We start from the raw sequence: 19,325 nt of genomic DNA, 5'->3' as shown, positions 1-19,325 counted from the left end.
ACGGCCCGTGGCTGCCTGGCTCACTGTCGTCACCTCCCAGCTGGTCTCCTCATCTTTTTTTTTTTTTTTTTTTTTTTTTGACAGGCAGAGTGGACAGTGAGAGAGAGACACAGAGAGAAAGGTCTTCCTTTTGCCGTTGGTTCACCCTCCAATGGCCGCCGCGGCCGGCGCGCTGCGGCCGGCGCACCGCGCTGATCCGATGGCAGGAGCCAGGAGCCAGGTGCTTTTCCTGGTCTCCCATGGGGTGCAGGGCCCAAGCACCTGGGCCATCCTCCACTGCACTCCCTGGCCACAGCAGAGGGCTGGCCTGGAAGAGGGGCAACCGGGACAGAATCCGGCGCCCCAACCGGGACTAGAACCCGGTGTGCCGGCGCCGCTAGGCGGAGGATTAGCCTAGTGAGCCGCGGCGCTGGCCCTCCTCATCTATTTTTACACTTCCTTTATTCTCCAGGGATCTTTTCCAGTTAGAAATGAGACCCCGTTTCTCCTCAGCTTAAAACCCTTCAAGGGCAAAGTTTCCAGGCAGGTCCCAGCAAGACCTCTGGCTTCCTCTCTCTTATCTCCTTGTAGTTGACTCCTTCCTTCCTTCCTTCTTTTTTTTTTTTTTTTTTTTTTTTTTTTTTTTGACAGGCAGAGTTAGACAGTGAGAGAGAGAGAGAGAAAGGTCTTCCTTCCATTGGTTCACCCCCCAAATGGCTGCCACGGCTGGCACTGCGCCAATCCGAAGCCAGGAGCCAGGTGCCTCCTCCTGGTCTCCCATATGGGTGCAGGGCCCAAGCACTTGGGCCATCCTCCACTGCCCTCCTGGCCACAGCAGAGAACTGGACTGTAAGAGGGGCAACCGGGACAGAACTGGCGCCCAGACCAGGTTCCGGGGTGCCGGCACCGCGGCTCACTAGGCTAATCCTGTGCCTGCGGCGCCGGCACTCCGGGTTCCTTCCTTCTTTATGCTAGGGCCCTTGCACATTTTTTGCTCTATGTGGAACACTCTTCCCACTTCCTGTTCCCTCTTCCTCTTCCCCTGGTGACCCCTACACTTTATGGCATAGCGAAAACATCACCACCTCCTCCTGGAAGCCATCAAGATCTTCCTGTTAAGTGCTCATGGTTTCTTGGTGGTGGTGGTGGTTGTTGTTGTTTTTTCTATGTCTCTATTTTTATTTCTTAGAGACACAGAGAGAGAGAGAGATCTGTTGATTCACTCCCCAAATGCCTACAACAGCCAGGGCGGGGCCAGGCTGAAGCCAAGAGCCTGGAACTCAGTCTGGATCTCTCACATGGATGCCGGGGGCCCAAGGACTTAAGGACTTGAGAACTCTCCTGTTCCTCCCAGGGCGTGCTCTAGCAGGAAGCTGGAACTGGCAGAGCAGCCAGGGCGTGAACCCAGGCACTATGACATGGGATCTGGGCGTCCCAAATGGTGTCTTAGCCGCTGTCCCAAACCCCTGCCCCTGCTTGTGCTTTTCCTTTATGGTGCTTTTTGGAATATGAAGGCACGGAGCTGTGTAATCAGCTGAATAGGGTCCGCCTTGCAGAGATGAGGTGCAGACCTGTCTTGGCCAGCACTGTGTCCTCAGCAGGTGTGCACTGGATGATTGACTAGAGGACTCACACAGCTCTGGCCCAGCCTGGGAGGGCTGTAAGCCCGTCGCCCCGCCTTCAGCAATTGAAGAAATTCTCTCTGGGTGCAGCTGGTGCTGTGTTCTAGGGGGAGATGAATCCTGGGTGAGAAAGGGCTGGGCCATGGCATTTCTACCCTCCAGGCCCTCGGGGTAGCTGGCAGGAGAGGACCATCTGTCTCTCAGTGAAACCACTCCTGGACAATGGAGAGCTGTCTTCTGTTTAAAAAACAAAATCATGACTTGAGATTCTTCAGAGATCCCCTTCCCTGGAGGTCCCGAGGTGACTGTGCCTGGACACTCCCGGTCTCCTGCTGTCACTGGTTCTGTCTAAGAGGGAAGGAGAAACCTGGCAGTAGCTAAGACCCAGGCGCTCTGCTCACCTCAGGACTCAGTGAGAATGGTTACAAATGAAGACTTTCACAGCACTAAAAGTAACGTGTTTTTATTTCTTCTTTGCTTTTAGCCCAGAAGGCTCTTTCTTGTGGATATATCAGTCAAAGTGAGTAAGCTGAATTCTAGGTATCTATGGGATGCTTCTCACATGTCTTGCACCCACTAAGGTCTGTTATTTGCACGGCAGCTAGTGATGGCCCTCAAGCCAAAATAGGAGGGTAGCAGGTGGAACTCCCCGCACACCCTACTTTGTCTTTATAGAACCATGGCTAGTGTTTTGTCCTTGGTTCTCATGAAAGGAATCTTTTTTTTTTTTTTTTAAAGATTTATCTATTTACTTGAGAGGCATAGTTATAGACGAGAGAGAGGTCTTCCATCCGCTGGTTCGCTCCCTAAATGGCCACAACAGCTGGAGCTGAGATGACCCAAAGTCAGGAGCCAGGAGCTTCTTCTGGGTCTCCCTTGCAGATGCAGGGGCCCAAGCACTTGGGCCATCTTCTACTGATTTCCCAGGCTATCAGCAGGGAGCTGGATTGGAAGTAGAACAGCTGGGACTCAAACCTGTGCCTGTATGGGATGCTGGTGCCACAGATGGATGCTTAACCCATTATGCCACAGCACCGGTCCCATGAAAGGAATCTTTAAGTAGTGTCATTTGAGGCACATCCCTGTCTTGCCAATAAAAAGGAATCTGGACAGATACTGTCCATTATTCTGCCCACTGTATGTTGTCTAAAGACCCATGCAAGAAACTGCGCTGAGAATAAAAGGGTAAGCTTGAGTTGCTTGATGAGCCACTTTGTATCTTTTAAAAAAAAATTATCTTTAGGGGCCAGCGCTGTGGCATAATAGGTAAAGCTGCCGCCGGAAGTGCCCGCATCCCATATGGGCGCCGGTTTGAGTCTGGCTGCTGCACTTCCGATCCAGTTCTCTGCTATGGCCTGGGAAAGCAGCAGAGGATGACCCAGCTCCTTGGGCCCCTGCACCCGTGTGGGAGACCCAGAGGAAGCTCCTGGCTCCTGGTTTTAGATCAGCCCAGCTCCAGCTGTTGTGGCCATTTGGGGAGTGAACCAGCAGATGGAAGACCTGTCTCTCTTTTTGTCTGCCTCTGCCGCTCTGTAATTCTGCTTTTCAAATAAATAAATAAATCTTTAAAAATTATCTTTAAAAAAGCAAATTATAGCTATTTAAACTTGTCTTTTCCTTTAATTGGCTTGGTTACTAGGAATCTCAGAGCAAAGTATTGTGCTTGACTGCTTGTGGCTGCCCCAGCCTTAATTCCTGTCATAATTTATACACTGGTATTAAGTCCTGGCTTTTATGCTTGCATGCCATGAGACCTTCTTAGCCAGTATCAGCTGTGAAATAAAAACAGAGATACAAGTTTACTTTGGGTTCCAGTTTCCTGTGAAACACCATCTGGGTGACTAAATCACTGTTTCTCTTTCTGTTCCTCCTTGTGTTTTTTATTCCTGTGCTGTCTCTTGGTTTATGATAGCCATACCTCTGTACTGAAAGCCATCTCAGACACTTCCTAAAAGTAGATGGGCTTTAAAACAGTTTTTTCATATTATTACGCTTGTTCATGAATTACCTCACCACCCTATTTGTCCAACTGAATTCAGGGCGTTGCAGCCCCTGGCTCCCCTCCTTGCCCCACAGAAGGCCCCCAGCTGAAAAGACTCTCACAATGAGACAGTGTGCAGGCTTTCTCCTGTGGGTGGCTAAAGTGGGTTCTAATCACGCTTTCCCAAACTTCTTGTTCAGCAGCCCTCAGATTTTCTGAGGCTGTCACTGGTGACCTTTGGGCAACCTGAATTTTTAATTTTTCAAGCTGACCTTTGTAGCAACTTGAATTCTCCTAGTTTAACAAAGGAGATCATTCTGGGAAATGTGTGATTTTTTTTTCCCCGTTAAGACTGTAACTTGTTACAGTAATTTTCGATTTAGAAAGCCTTTACGTGTACACGATTCTGTCAGTCTTCAAGACTATCTTCATGGAAGGTTTAGCATTATTATTATTATTTTTTTTTTTTTGACAGGCAGAGTGGACAGTGAGAGAGAGAGACAGAGAGAAAGGTCTTCCTTTGCCGTTGGTTCACCCTCCAATGGCCGCCGCGGCCGGCGTGCTGTGGCCTGCGCACCGCGCTGATCCGATGGCAGGAGTCAGGAGCCAGGTGCTTTTCCTGGTCTCCCATGGGGTGCAGGGCCCAAGCACCTGGGTCATCCTCCACTGCACTCCCTGGCCACAGCAGAGAGCTGGCCTGGAAGAGGGGCAACTGGGACAGAATCCGGCGCCCCGACCGGGACTAGAACCCGGTGTGCCGGCGCTGCTAGGTGGAGGATTAGCCTAGTGAGCCGCAGCGCCGGCCCTATTATTATTATTATTAACTACACTTTTTAGAGGAGAAACTCAAATTTAGAGAGGGAAAATAGCCTATCACAGTGACAGAACGAGCGAGTCGCAGATCCAGCACTCAGGCTGATGTGTAAATGCTGTCCTGTAGCCCTGTCTTCTTTCTTTCCTCTCCCTGGGTGAGTGCATTGCCGGGGGGGGGGGTGCCCAAGGAAGGGGCGGCTGAGGGGGCTCAGGGGTGTCCTCCTTCATTCAGCTGGAGTGTTTCATTTTTATTTCATGAACTGGCAGCTTTAAATTTTGTTTTATCTTTTTTTTTTAAAGTGATCTCTACCATTAAAAATGTTTGGAAACTCCCAGAGTTTGGGGATTGCCTTATTTTCTAAAAATGTTTGCATTCTTCTTCATTTCTTAGAAACCCAGACGTTGGTGACAGCAGCACTCCGAAGGGCTGGTGGTTCCCGAGCTGGTTTAACAATGGGTAAGGTGGCCGGATGGCAGTCTGTGTGCCCCACCCCGTGCTGGCAGAGTCTGCATACAGAGGTCCATGAGCGTCTTGGTCACTCACCTGTCTTGCTTTCTGATATCTAGTTTGCGCGTAAGACAAGGTGGTTTTTTTCCCCCCAGTTAACTTAGGAGTAATGCTTGGGTTGAAGTTTAGATCACAGGAAAGACAACCATAGCCTAAAAATTCTTAGGAAGTCTGTTTTATCAAGTTTCCTCCACCCCCTGGAACAATCTGAGGGTTGTCGGGCCATTATTTTGCTAACTAGAAAGGCAGTAAAAAAAAGGTGGGAACTGCACTTTTTCATCAAAGGTATGTCTTCACGAATAAATGTTCAGTGTCATGAATTTGTTTAGCCAGTTCACTTGGTGCACACTTTGTCTTGGATTGCGTTTATTTGAGATATTTATCAACCACCATCCTTGCCTTACCTGACTTGTTTTCCCTTTGTATTTAGGTCCCATAGTTATCAAGAAGAAGAAGAAGACATAGACAAAGAAAAGAGGAGAGAAAAGGGACAACGAAAGGAGGATGATGAAGAAGAGCTTCAGCTCTGGGAATGGTTTAATCCAAAGTAAGACAGATAGAAATACCGCTATACGAGCAGTAAACCATAAGTCAGCAGGAGGAGGTGGGAACAGTGTAAGACAGCCATCGAGAACATTCTTGGTTTGGAAGAAGAAAGTGTCTTAGCATAGATTAGACCTTAATAATGAGTTTTGTTTGAAAAACAAAAAAACACAAAATTTAGATCTAGATATTTTGAACCAAGTGGATGAGGTAACATGGTGATTCCGACAGCCGTTGGCTGGTGGTAGTAGATAAATCACAAAGCACAAAATATTGGGATGGGAGAGGTCTTCCAGGCCAGAGTCAGAACAAGAAAATTCTCTCAGTTACTTGTAAAATGGGAATGGTCGTTTTAAATAAGTCTCATGGGGCCAGAAATTCACTCGTTAGACAAGAATACACTAACGTTTATCAAAGCTTCCATGCTGGCTGGTGTTTTCCAAACTGCCAGTCATGGCTGTTGATGTGTTCAGGACTAGTTTAATGGCTCAAAACCAACTTAAAAAATTAAATGGAATAGAACATCCATAGGCATCACATAAATTAAGGGTAATTGTTGTATAGTGAAATTTTTGTTTCTGTAGATATATGTATGTGCATCTATTCCAGGGTGAGGGATCTTAGGCTCCAGAAAGACTGAATGTGTCCAGGCAAGTTCTCTTATTGTTTTGGAATAGGCACAGGGGCCATTTGAATATTTATCACATCATCCACAGGCCATACAGAATGACCAACTTAAAAATTAGCTGGCTATGGATTTATTTAAATTTGAGTCCTGCCTGCGGCTGCCTTGGCAAAGCCAGACCAAATAATTTCCTGGGCCTTATGTGGCCCTCAGGCCAGACATTCCCACCCCTGTTAGAAGACCCATGCCAGGATGGAAGGATGGAAATTTTGGCCTCCCAAGTGTCATTTGATGAACTGGATAAAAGAGTGGCCGTCTATGAAATGCTTAGCTATAGCTAGAAGTGTAAGGAGATGAAAGTCGTGTTGCTTTGATAAGACCTTTAGGTGGGGGAGTAAGACCCACCCTTGAGGGGCGGGCAGGCTAGACGAGCCAAGAATGTCACCAAGGAGGAGGGTGAGACATCTTACTGTGGCACTCCTGCTTTGCTGAATGGGACTTAGGAGGTGGGACTGCACTGAAGTACTGGGGGGTAGGGAGAGGGGACAGACCATGGGCACCAGCTGTCACCCTCTCTCCCATGCATGACTCAGCTTTGCCTCCAGAGGAATAGTGAGCACATACCTAAACAACGTTGGTTTGGATGGGCATCAAATTTAAGCTTTTTTCGGGCACCAAAGTCTATTTTTTTGCATAAATGAAGATTGGATGAAGAATGAATGGGTACATGTTATATAAAGGCATCCCTTTCTGTAAGTCACCTAAGTATACCACAGTGTGCATGTTACAGTGTCCACATATTTCCACATCGAGCGCTTTTAGTTTCCAAGACACCACATCCTCGTTTGCCTCCTACGTCTGCATTCTGTCTCCTTGATAGGGGCATCTCCCTCTTCCCGGCCATCAGGTGTCAGGGTTTCTGGGGGGCTAAACCTGGCAGCTTATTCTCTGTTCTGCCTACACCACTCTCCAATATGCTGTCACCCATTGCCATGGCACTAGACACTGTGTATGAGAGAATGACTCTCACATTCACGTGTGGCCCAGACATCTTCTCTGAGCCCTCACTTGTATCTCCCAGCCCTGCCTGATATTCCCGCAGGACTTAAACATGACCCAGATAGATTTCTCAGTTCCATCCCACACTTGTTCTTCTCTTCATTTCTCGCCTCAGCAAATGGCTCCATAGTCAAGAGGCCTTTCCTCCGTCCATCCCACAGCTTAACTTATGAACATGTGCTGTTAATTCTCCCCCCAGTCTCTCTCACATTAGCCCCCTCTCTCCTCACCACAGCCACCATGCCTGTTCATGTTCCCATAAACTCTTCGCTATAAGCTCTTGCTTGTTGTTGCTTGAAAAGTTCCGTCTATAATGAGTTGTGGCACTCCACACTTTTTTTTTTTTAAACCTACCTTGTGATTTATAGAATTTAAACACTTCCTTTATCCAACTCGTGGGTACCACAGTGTATGCATAAATGAATACACAGAATTGAAAGTGCTTTGGTTACCCAGGCCCCTTTACTCCCGGAGGCAGGGGGAAGCTTTTAGCCTGTACTGATGGAACTACACATGCTGTTGTCACACGGTTGGGTGCCCTGTTTGGAAGCAAGGCATTTGAGCAGCTCTTTCCTGGCACTTTTCCCTCCTTTTAGAGCCCTGTGTTTGTGATGTCAGGCGCATCTGGCAGTTGACACTGTCAAAAACTAGCTATTGGGGCCGGCGCCGTGTGCAGGGGTTAAAGCCCTGGCCTGAAGTGCTGGCATTTCATATGGGCACCAGTTCAAGTCCTGGATGCTCTACTTCCTATCCAGCTCTCTGCTATGGCCTGGGAAAGCAGTGGAGGATGGCCTAAGTCCTTGGGCCCCTGCACCCGCATGGGAGACCCAGAGGAAGCTCCTGGCTCCTGGCTTCGGATAGGCCCAGCTCTGGCTGTTGCGGCCATTGGGGAGTGAAACAGCAGATGGAAGACCTCTCTCTCTCTCTCTGCCTCTCTGTAACTATGCCTTTGGAAGGAAGGAAGGAAGGAAGGAAGGAAGGAAGGAAGGAAGGAAGGAAGGAAGGAAAGGAGGGAGGAAGGACAAGGAAGGGAAAGGGAGGGGAGGGGGATTGCTTTTTAAAAAACCTAGCTATTGTACACATGTGGGCTGCCTTGTGTCTCTTCTGTTAATGAGTCTTGTGGGTATCTTTAAAAAAGATTTATTTATTTATTTGAAAGGCAGAATTACAGAGAGGCAGAGAGAGAGAGAGAGAGAGAGGTCTTCCATCCACTGGTTCACTTCCCAAATGGCTGCAATGGCTGGAGCTGGGCTGATCTGAAGCCAGGAGCCAGGAGTCAGGAGCTTCTTCCAGGTCTCCCAGGTGGCTGCCTCCATTCCTCCCCTCTGCCTGCATTCTGGCTGTTTTCAGCTTCTTACTAAGTTGGAATTGCCAGTAGAATTGAATAATTAACTGTTGAGAAATAGAGCAGTTTAATTTTTAATTAAACATTAATTTTTTATATTGCTGCTTTTTCTTCCTGTTAGAAGGAGTCCTTCCCATTCAAGAAACCAAACTGGGCCCTGTTTTTTATGTAGTCTTTCTAAAAGATATGGACGGAGTGTTCATGCAGTTGAGAAGTATGTAGCAGGCTAAAAACCTGTTGGGACTTACAAGACTGTCTGGTCTCAGTGCTAATTTTTCTGATCCCAGGGCTTAGCCTTAGTCTGCTCGTTCGTATAAATTAAATGAGAAAAGACTCAGTTACCTTATCCTTCTTTCCTGTCCCCAGTTTCTTTATTTGTACAATGGGGATGATGACAGCATACACCTCATAGGGTACTTGTGAAGATTAAATGTAAGAATCAAGAGGCCGGCATTGTGGCATAGCAGGTTAAGCCACTGCTTGTGACTCCAGAATCCTATATGGGCACCAGTTTGAGTCCCAGCTGCTCTTCTTCCAATCCAGCTCCCTGCTGGTGGCCTGGGAAAGCAGTGGAGGATGGCTCAAGTGCTTGGGCCCCTGCACCAACATGGGAGACCTGGAAGAAGCTCCTGGCTCCTGGCTTCTGGCTTCGGTTCAGTACAGTTCTACCTTTGAGGCCATTTGGGGAATGAACCAGTGGATGGAAGATCTCTCTCTTTCTGTCTTTCCTTCTCTCTCTGTAACTCTGCCTTTCCAATAAATAAATAAATCTTAAAAAAATAAATAAATAAAGGCAGAGCTACAGAGAGGAGAGAGAGAGAGAGAAGATACCCATTTGCTGGTTCACTCCCCAAATGGTCGTAATGATCTGGGCATGGCCAAGCTGAAACCAGGAACTAGGAGCTTCATCCAGGTCTCTTATGTGGGTGCAGGGGCCCAGGGACTTAGACCATCTTCCACTGCTTTCCCAAGTAAATTAGCAGGGACCTGGATTGGAATTGGAGCAGCCAGGACTGAAGCCAGTGCCCACATGGGATGCTGGTACTATAGGCAATGGCTTAACCCCCTGTACTACAGCACTAGCCCCAGTTCTGCCTTTCAAATACATAATCTTTTTTTTTTTTAAGAGAGAATCAAAGTATTTAGTGTTATATCTTAATGTTAGCCGTCGCAAAGCACACTGGACACCGGAGTAAGGGAAAGGGTTTATTGGGGAACACTCTACAGACCGGAGTGAAGGGGTGGCGAAGGAAAAAGAGGGAGACTGTAAGAGAGAGAGACAGAGAGGAGAAGAGCTAGCAAGGGGAGAAGAGAGAGCAAAGAGGAGAGAGGAGAGCAGGGCCAAGAGACCAGAGGAGGAGGCTAGAGAGAGGAACCGAGAGAGAGAGCAGGACAGAAGGGCCAAGAGAGAAGAGCCAAGAGTCCAGAGGGGGAGGCTGAAGAGAGGAATCAAGAGAGAGCAGGAGAGAAGGACCGAGAGAGCACTCGTTCAGGGACAGGCCCTTTTAAAACTTTGCCTGAGGGCGGGCAGGGAAGCAGGAGCAGCCAATCCCATTAGGATGGGGGTGGAGCCTGGCTCAGGTAGCTGGGCCATGCCACCAACTGTGCCAGTTTCCTAACACTTAGCCCCTTATGCACAGTAAATATTAAGTAAGTGCCACTCCCCCTTTCCCTTTTCTTTGTAATAATATTACCTGCTTGCCAAATCTCGAGTTTCCACATAGCCATAAGACCTAGCCAGTGGGCTGGGTTAAGGGTTAAACTAAGATTGCAGTGAATGAGGTAGCAAAGCATGTGCATTTAGAAACATTGGTTATAGAAGCTGTGTGTGTGTGTTTATGGTTTTTAGGTTTGAGGTCTTGTCATTCAACAAAGTTGGAGGTACTGCAGAACTAACGCCTCACATAAGCTTCCAGAAACAAACAACAAAGCTCAACATTTCTGTCTGCACCAAGGAAAACAGTCAAAGCAGCTAAGTGGAGTGAAAACAGGATCTTTATTTCCCGACAAACCTGGATTTTAACCTGAGTGTCATGTCATCAGCACAGCCAGTAAATGTCATTTAAGAAACAGTAGGGTGGGGGCTCATAGCATGGAGTCCATAGTCAGACTATCTGGGTTCAAATCCCAGCTTTCCTGTTTATCAGCTTCATGACCTCAAGGCAAGCTACTTAACTTCTCTGTGCTGTGAGTCAAAATAACACCTACTTCAGAAGGGCGGCACAGTGCCTGGTCCCACAACAAGTGCTCATTGTGTCCATCTGCAGTGTGGCCTTGACAAGTTAACCAAGCTTCTCTGAGTCTTGGTTTTCTTACCAGGACACTGGGCGTTTGCAGGCCTACTACAAGACTAAGGGAGAAAGGGTATGCCATGGAGCCTGGCAGGTTGGTGCAGGGTCCACAATAGCTTCTTTAGTGACTGAGGAAACCGAGAGCATCTGTGTCCTCCATGTGGCAGATACACCCGGGGCGCTGAGGGCCAAGTCACAGAATTTGGGACAAGATAGGATGGGCCAGGAGAGCAACTGGAACAGGCTTCCTTGCTCTATCACCTCTGTCACCCTGGACCAGCCTGGAGGCAATTCTAGCTGTGCCAGAGAACTAGTAACCGGCCAGGAACAGACTGGGGTGGATGGGCAGAGCCAGTTCAAGAACTGGAGGCAGAGGGACAAGGAGGCTGCTCTTCGGCTCTGAGGCGGGAGCCGGGGCAAGGCAGTGGACGACCCAGCCATTCTCATCAGCCTCACCGTGGAAAAAACCAGCGTGGCAGAGGAGGTGAGGGCGGTTTTGTGAACAGTCCACCATCAGCGGGTGTAAGGGGCAGGGCAAGTTCTCGGCTCGTTTTGCTAACCTCTCCCTTGGTGACAGACAGCCTCACCATGGCCACATGAACACAGCTGGCAGGGACCAAGACTTTGCCCCAGTCACCCGGTACCTTCTCAGGATTGGGCCAAGATACTCTGGCCAGTGAAGCACAAGCAAATGCCAAGCAGAGTGATCATGTGTCAGTCTCTGTTTCCCAGTGGGGGAAATGCAGCCATTTCCTGAGCCAGTGGGGGTTGGGCCGAGTTGCCACCCCCACTCCTGCCTGGAGCTCACCCTCGCATGGGGCCTGCTGCTGGTCTGTCCTTTCTGCATTTTCCCTGCACAATTTCACGCTTTGTCATTGCTCTTACGTTGCTTCCTGTGTTTGTGTTGGCTTTGCCAAGTCCCTTTCAAGCTTTTTGAATGCGGAAACACACCCTCTTGCCCCTTTGTGTTCATAATGAAGAGACTACATGATCTAAGGAGAGAGTCTTTGCAGGGCCCTGTGTGCCAGCCTTGGCCTTGCTGAGCCTCTGTCAAGCTCCTTCATTTCTGGGTGCCCCTAGCCCTTTGTCTGTAAAATTAACAGTAATATTAGAATCCCCTTAGTCTGGGGCCCTGTTTGGTCAATAGTCAGGTTCCTATATTTTGGTCAATAGTCAGAAATCCCTTCTGTCAAAAGGAAAATAGAGATACCTTTTCCTGTTTCAGCTCTAATCCCATTCTCCCATCCTCCTGTATCAGGCTTAGGGTCTTCTTTAGCAGAGTTGGTATTCACAGAGACAAATTACATGCTTAGGGCTGGGGTGAATGCGTATAGAATAGAAGTAGGAGAACAAAGAAACCAGGAAGAGAAGAAAGGGGTGTGAAATGTATAGCTAAGGTACCCAGAAGGGTCCCAAGGACAGATCCCAGAGGCCAACGCTTACAGTCTGCCATCCAAAAGGTGCTTCCCCGAAAATGTCACATGGGCCAGCCACATGCTTGAGTTAAGCCACAGTCAGGGTTCAAGTCCAGTCACCACAGATCACAGTTGACGCATTTTTCCTTAGAAAATCTCTGCCCCACCTTACAAAGATGACTTTGTAAAGTCCTGACTTACGGGACTCTGTTTTTATTACCAGGAAACGTCCAGAGGTTGTGACGGTGACCGGATGGAAGGCGCCAGTTGTGTGGGAAGGCACTTACAACAGAGCCATCCTAGAAAATTATTATTCCAAACAGAAAATCACTGTGGGGTTGACAGTTTTTGCTGTCGGAAGGTAGGTGTTGCTAAAAAAACATTGTCCTTGCCTTTTTCTTGTCCCAGGGTCAAAATGGTTGTGAGGGGTCCCTGGGACTCATGGAGACTGCTCATGTGTTGTCTGAATGATTGAAGAGGGGCATGCTCAAGTGGGACCATTTCAGTCTCCTATCTGCTGAGGCTCACAGAGACTGAGAACAAAACAATGCTAGGGAAACCCACCCATTCCCTGCTCTGAGTAGGATCTTGGCAAAAAATACCTCAATACTCACTGAACCCAGCATCAACAACATACTTGCCCCTCTTCTCTGGCCTCCATGGCTTCCAGTGGGAATTCCAAAAGTGCCAGCTGGTAGATGACTCAGATGTGTATCATTCTTTTCTTTTGTGCTCTCAAGACCCCAAGCCCGAGGACAGAGGGATTTACAACAAGTTCTATGTAGAGAGTGGCCTAGGCATTGTGGCTTTCCATGTTGGAGCATGACTGACCGCTCTTCCATGGGTTCCTCAGGTGACTTCTACCTGATCTCGTCCAGGGGACCTGGCCCTGGGGCCATTCAGAACTTCCTCTTCCAAAGGTTGGAAGTGCTCCACTTTCAGCTTCCATTTCCTTGTTAGAACATTCGATGCAGAAACACAGTGATCACTCCTACTTGCAAGTTATAATTGTAATATTAGGTTTTTAAAACAACCCACTTTGGAGCAGATGTTGTGGTGCAGTGGGTTAAGCTGACACTTGCTACACTGACATCCCAACAGGAGTGCCAGTTCAAGTCCCAGCTGCTCCACTTCCTATCCAGTTCACTGCTAATGAGCCTAGGAAAGCAGCAGAAGATGGCTCAAGCACTTGTGGGAGACCCAGATGGAGTTGCTGGCCTCTGGCTTCAGCTTGACCCAAGCTGGCTGTTGTGGTCATTTGGGGAGTGAACTAGCTGAATGGAAGATTCCCCTCTCTCTCTCTCTCTCTCTCTCTCTCTTTCTCTTCCCTGCCTTCTATCCTCTCTCTTTATCTTCATTCTACCTTTCAAATAAATAAATCTTAAAAAAAAACCCTGTTTTGATTTTTTGGAGAATTTTACAATACTCCCTCCCCCCACCCAAGAGTTCAAATTCCTCCCTTCCTCCCTTCCTTCTTTCTGGGCCTTTCCATCTACAACTCTTGCTGAAAAAGCCACATGGAAAATTGGTTCCCTTGCCTTGTACAATGAGAATTGAAGGCTCAGGTTGATCTGAGCTTGCGCTTTGTGTCAAGGAAGGATCTAGAAGAAAGCTCTGTGGAGATTTGGTAGTTCTTCAAAAATACCTTCCCCGCCCCAGAGCCCTGTGGCCATTGCTGTTACTGTTGTTACGATACTAATCAAATTCTAATGTCGCTGAATGTGCTGATTTTAGGGACCCGATTGTGTCTGTAATAGGGAAGGGTGACTGTGGAGTTTTGACTTTTTTACTGGAAGAATCTGTACCATTACGGGTCTGGAGCTAATGCTCAGGTCACCTAATCCTTTGGCACAAAAGGGAACAAGCACGCCACACTGCAAATTGATTTGATCCTGGTGTTTCCAAAAAGAGCAGCACATTGCCCACTGCCCCACAAAGACTGCCAACTGCAACTCTGCAGAACTGGACTCTAAGTCATGCGTCCCAGTGAACATGCTGTGCCCTCAGCGCTGACAAGGGACAGCTGTTGGAAACACCAGCGTAAATCCCACAAAAAATGGATTTGGACTTTTAGGAGGTGTGATGTTTTGTTTTGTTTCCAAATAATAATTATACATGAAACCAAATGCAGTGCCTTAATCTCTAAATAATATTAAACATCACAATGACTCTCATCCCCGTCCATAACTCACACCAGTATTGTTTCCCAAGCACCAGTAAATTTTTCTTAACATTCCAGAGTACCGAATAATTTCCTGGCCACCAGCCACAGAACCATGTCAAAGTCACTTTTTGTACTGCTCAGATACATTTTTCTCCACTTAAAGAATCAATACTATAAACCCTTGGGTCTCCAGATGCCAACATTAAAAACACAATTTATTTTGTTAGCAAAGAAAGGAAATCCAAGCAGTGATAAACAGAAAAAAGAAGTGTTAGTCACATTACTCACAAAAGATCACCAGTGGCCGGCAGTGTGATCAGTCCACGTGCATGTACATGAGGTTTGGGTTTCGATGCGGTGTATTAAACCATCTGATTTCTTCTTCCTCTTCCCTAGAATCTCCATAGCATGGCTTGACAGGATGAACTGTAGCGTGGGCCTACAAAAGATATCAGTGGAATGTTTTTTGAATGAATTAATAAACAAGTAGTTAAAAGACCACTGTATAGTTATTAAAATTGCCAAAGTCAGAAACACTGACAACACCAAATGCTAGCAAGGATGTGGAGAAATGGGAGCCCTCATTCACTGTTGGGAGCTGCTCTGGAAGACAGCTGGGTAATTATTATAAAACAAAACATCCTGTCACCATGAGACCCAACAGTTGAGCTCCCCGGGATTAATCCAGATGAGTTCAAAAACTGCGTCCACACAAGAACCTGAACGTAGATTACCGCAACAGCTTTATTCATAATTGCCAAAACTGGGAAACAATCAAGTTGTCCTTCAGTAGATGAATGGAAAAATAAACTGTGATACATTCAGACCATAAAATTTTTCTCAGTGCCAAAAAGAAATTATGAGCTGTCAAGCATGAAAAGACATGAAGGACTCTTAAATGCATATTACTAAGCGAAATAAGCCAATCTGAAAAGACCGTATACTGTATGATTCCATCTATATGACTGTGGAAAAGGCAGAACCATGGGGACAGCAAAAAGATTACCCAAGGTTGGGGAAGGAGAGGGAGGAAATGAATAGGCAACTTGCCAAAGCCTGTGGAATTTACAACTCCAATGTAAACTCTCATCCAAAGGTGATAATGACATACCAGTGTAGATTCATGTATTGTAATAAACGTACTATTCTGGTGCCTGGATGTTAATAGTGGGGGAGGCTGTGTGGTGTATGGCGGGATAGGAGATATATGGGAATTCTCATTGCTTTCAGATAAATTTTGTTGTGAACCTAAAACTGCTTTAAAGAAATAGTCATGTTTTAACAAGAAGAGGGCAGGCGTTTGGCATAGCAGTTAAGATACCACCCAGGACACCCACATCCCTTGTCAGTGCCTGGGTTTGAGTGTTAGCTGTGTTCTCAACTCCAGCTGCCTGCTGATGTACATCCTGGGAGGCAGCAGGTGATGGCTCAAGTACTTGGGTCCCTGCCATCCACGTTAGAGATCCAGACTGAATTTTCTACCAGTTGCTAACTAAGACAAAGGAGTAAGTAAGGTTCATGTTAGTAACTTCCTAACAGTTAAAGCTGGTATTTGAGATTGTGTAGCCTCTGGGTCTCCTAAATATTGCACCACGAATGTGGGAAGACTTAGGCACCCAGGCACCCATAGCATTAGAAACTGCAGGCCTCCAGATGTAGGAACAGAGCCTGCTACTAAACTTACCACAAGGCAGAGCAGTTGAAAACACATGCTTCTCAAGTTGGCCAGCTTCCAAGGGCAGGAGGACAGGGCTGTGCGTGCCCAGTTGCTCTTCCAAAACTGGCAGTCAGCTAAGTCATTCCGCCCCAAGGACTGAGTGACTGCATGGTGGAGAGTAGCCAGGAGTGTTACACTAACAGATGTCCCTCCACATGAAAACACACATCTGGGGTGGAAAGAAATTGTACTCCTAACTGTAAAATAGAGACAAGATGATTATAATAGCATGTGGTCTCCCACAGAGTCCTAAAGCCTTAATTGTTTTGCGTTCTTCTTTGTTTCAGATACATTGAGCATTACTTGGAGGAGTTCATAACATCTGCTAATAGATACTTCATGATTGGCCACAAAGTCATATTTTACATCCTGGTGGATGATGTCTCCAGAATCCCTTTGATAGAGCTGGGTCCTCTACGCTCCTTCAAAGTGTTTGAGATCAAGCCAGAGAAGAGGTGGCAGGACATCAGCATGATGCGCATGAAGACCATTGGGGAGCACATTTCAGCCCATATCCAACACGAGGTTGACTTCCTCTTTTGCATGGATGTGGACCAGGTCTTCCAAGACAACTTTGGGGTGGAGACCCTGGGCCAGTCAGTGGCTCAGCTACAGGCCTGGTGGTACAAAGCAGATCCTGACGAATTTACCTATGAGAGGCGGAAAGAGTCGGCAGCATACATTCCATTTGGACAAGGGGATTTTTATTACCATGCAGCCATTTTTGGAGGAACACCCCTTCAGGTTCTCAACCTCACCCAGGAGTGCTTTAAGGGAATCCTCCAGGACAAGCAAAATGACATCGAAGCTGAGTGGCATGATGAAAGCCACCTGAACAAGTATTTCCTGCTCAACAAACCCACTAAAATCTTATCTCCAGAATACTGCTGGGATTATCATATAGGCCTACCTTCAGATATTAAAATTGTCAAGATATCTTGGCAGACAAAAGAATATAGTTTGGTTAGGAATAATGTCTGACTTTAAATTGTATCAGCTGATCTCTGAAATTGAGAGAGTAGTGTTCTGGCTACTTCCTCAGAAAAGTAACACTTAATTTAACTTAAAAAAAAAAAATACTAACAAAACGCCAACACAGAAAACACATACTTCTTTCTCCTTGTAACTTTGAGCCTTGTAATATGGTGAAAATGAACCTATGGTAATCAGATGTACATTCCCAGTGATTTCTTATATTTTCTGGGTTTGGGGAAAATACTATCAGCTGAACCAAAAAGAATTTGCTATAGAAACACTTTACGTGTGGCGGATAACATACTGGAGAAAAGGGTGCTAAGGGAAGTGTTTGGCAACAAGATATGGCTACGGCAGGGTGGGGGGCGTGTCCCCTTGATTTCAGTGTCTTCCTGTTTTGGGGAGTCTGAAGAAACAGAGTTGCTTTGTAGCAGGTGAGCGCTCCGTGGTGACACCATTTACCCTGGTCATCCTCAAAGGCTTCAAAGCAGATTGCTTCACGCCATTTGCAGTCCCTTTCCTCCTTAGGATGGTGTTTGGCTTCCTTGCGAAAGACTGGTGGCCATTCCAAGTGGCCGTCATGGTCCTTAGGGAATCCATGAGCTGGTGGCTGGCGCAGTGTGAAGTGAAACGGAGCCTCAACACGAGTCTACCGTGAAAGAGCAAAGAGAGAGTGGAAATAGAGATGGGCTCCTTGTGGGGCAGTGCCATCCTGGGTTGGCGCTGACACATATTGCAAATCCATGCACCGAGTGGGAAGTGTTGTTGGTCATTTTCAGCCGCGTTGACTCCACGACTAACGGAGCAGCAGGCACTTGAATGGAAGAAGCCTCTTGCTTTGCTCAAGCTGCAGTCTGAGACTTGCATCCTTGGTGTGGCGAAGGAGATGATGTCAGAGAAGGGGAAGACTCAGAGTGGATTGGAGAGGCTTCAAGGCGTTAATACTTCCAGGGCCTGGACTTCCTTAGAGGACAGCCAGTCAGTCCTTAGCCAGTCCGACAACCTGCTTAAACCCCGGGGGCCCTCGTAATATCAGCTTGAAAGGCTGATACCAAGGAGTGGATGAGAGAAAAAGCCCTCCCATCTACAGACTCGGGTTTTCGCCGGCTCAATCTGCACTGTGGAAGTACAGTGACCAGATACATTTGGCAAAAGTGGTTAACTGATTTTATAACAAAAGCATGAGTCAGTCATCTGAGTGAACAACTTAACATTGAGTTCCTTTCTCTAAGAGAAGCTGTGAAATCCTACATGTTATTTAAAGTCAGTGTAAAGGAAGCTTGGAGGCAACATTTACATCTATTTTATTTGTGTTCCAGCTTAAGTCATCCGTTTCCATTTTCAAACAGTTTATTTGAAGAGCCATTGAACTGGCTTGATCAACATACAATGCAACAGGCTGGTTTGATGAAAAGGAAGCCTACATTTTCTATTGTTTCATTATGCCTCCTAGTCTCCTAGTCTCACATCTGACAAAACAAAACAAAAATCCTCATTTAGTGGGCTTTGAAGAAGAAAAAGGCCACCTCACATCACTTAAGAATCTGGCTTCTCTGTTACTCAGATTGTCTTGGGTCTGGTCTAGACTAGAGGAGTTCAGTGGTTCAACTCTTGAACCAAAGAATCACCTGTCCCAAAAGTCTACAGAGAAGGGCTGATGTTTACTTTGAGAGAATTTCTTGATTTTTTTTTTATTTACTCATTTAAATTTAAATCCCCAGTGGACAAATTCAGTATCTCATTAATTGATATTCTTAAATGTTTTTTTAAATAAAATTCCTGATTTACAATTGAATAAATTATTTTCTCAGTATAGTCTGGTCTAGTCATGGTTTATGCATTTTCTCCCAAAGATGTTCAGAATTGTCAATTATAGAATTTTAGGCTCTTAGACTCAAAAAAATCCCCATGCTCTTCTGAAAGTATTCGTAGTATTACAAAGATAAACAGGCCTGAGATTCATTCTCAAACTTTTATTTATTTCTTTAAATTTCTATTTTCATTTTGTTTGAAAGTTTAAAAGACAAAGGGGGAGAGGGAGAAAGAGAGCGAGAGTTTCCATTCCTTAGTTTATTCCCCAAATGCCTACCACAGCCAGGCCTGGGCCAGGCCAAAGCCAGGATCTCAGAACTCAGTCTGGGTCTCCCAAGTGGGTGTTAGGGATTGAAGTACTTGAGCCTTCACCGGCTGCCCTTCACCGGGGCACATTTGAAGGATGCTAGACTCAGAAGCAGAGCGAGAACTTGAACTTAGGCACTCTGATAGGGATGCAGGCATCACAAAGTGGT

The 19,325-nt window shown here is 46.7% G+C and overlaps 1 protein-coding gene and 1 long non-coding RNA gene across 13 annotated transcripts in view; one reads left to right on the top strand and one right to left on the bottom strand.

Moving 5' to 3' along the window:
• Positions 1–18,852, top strand: part of GGTA1 (glycoprotein alpha-galactosyltransferase 1 (inactive)) — a 66,612-nt gene extending 47,760 nt beyond the window's left edge. For 7 of the 12 annotated variants that reach the window (XM_017350065.4, XM_089301808.1, XM_089301797.1 and 4 more), the window contains 5 exons: positions 2,086–2,121; positions 4,787–4,852; positions 5,334–5,450; positions 12,405–12,542; positions 16,350–18,852. In XM_017350065.4, coding sequence (XP_017205554.3) covers positions 2,086–2,121; positions 4,787–4,852; positions 5,334–5,450; positions 12,405–12,542; positions 16,350–17,043 — 1,051 coding nt within the window. In that variant the 3' untranslated portion in view covers positions 17,044–18,852. Of the gene's footprint in view, positions 1–2,085; positions 2,122–4,786; positions 4,853–5,333; positions 5,451–12,404; positions 12,543–13,034; positions 13,574–16,349 lie in introns of those variants that run through there. The other 5 variants (XM_070056255.2, XM_089301813.1, XM_089301795.1 and 2 more) reach the window with 2 other exon arrangements.
• LOC127493200 (uncharacterized) overlaps positions 14,658–19,325 on the bottom strand; it is a 113,641-nt gene continuing 108,973 nt past the window's right edge. Inside the window, exon 3 of the long non-coding RNA XR_011381827.2 lies at positions 14,658–14,784. This is a non-coding gene — a long non-coding RNA (uncharacterized LOC127493200). The remainder of the gene's footprint in view (positions 14,785–19,325) is intronic.

This window comes from Oryctolagus cuniculus, chromosome 1 (assembly GCF_051225735.1).
Source record: "Oryctolagus cuniculus isolate XC-2025 breed Fujian yellow rabbit chromosome 1, ASM5122573v1, whole genome shotgun sequence".
Taxonomy (NCBI): Eukaryota; Metazoa; Chordata; class Mammalia; order Lagomorpha; family Leporidae; genus Oryctolagus; species Oryctolagus cuniculus.
The sequence above is the reverse complement of the archived record's forward strand: the minus strand, read 5'-3'. Positions and strand labels throughout refer to the sequence as shown.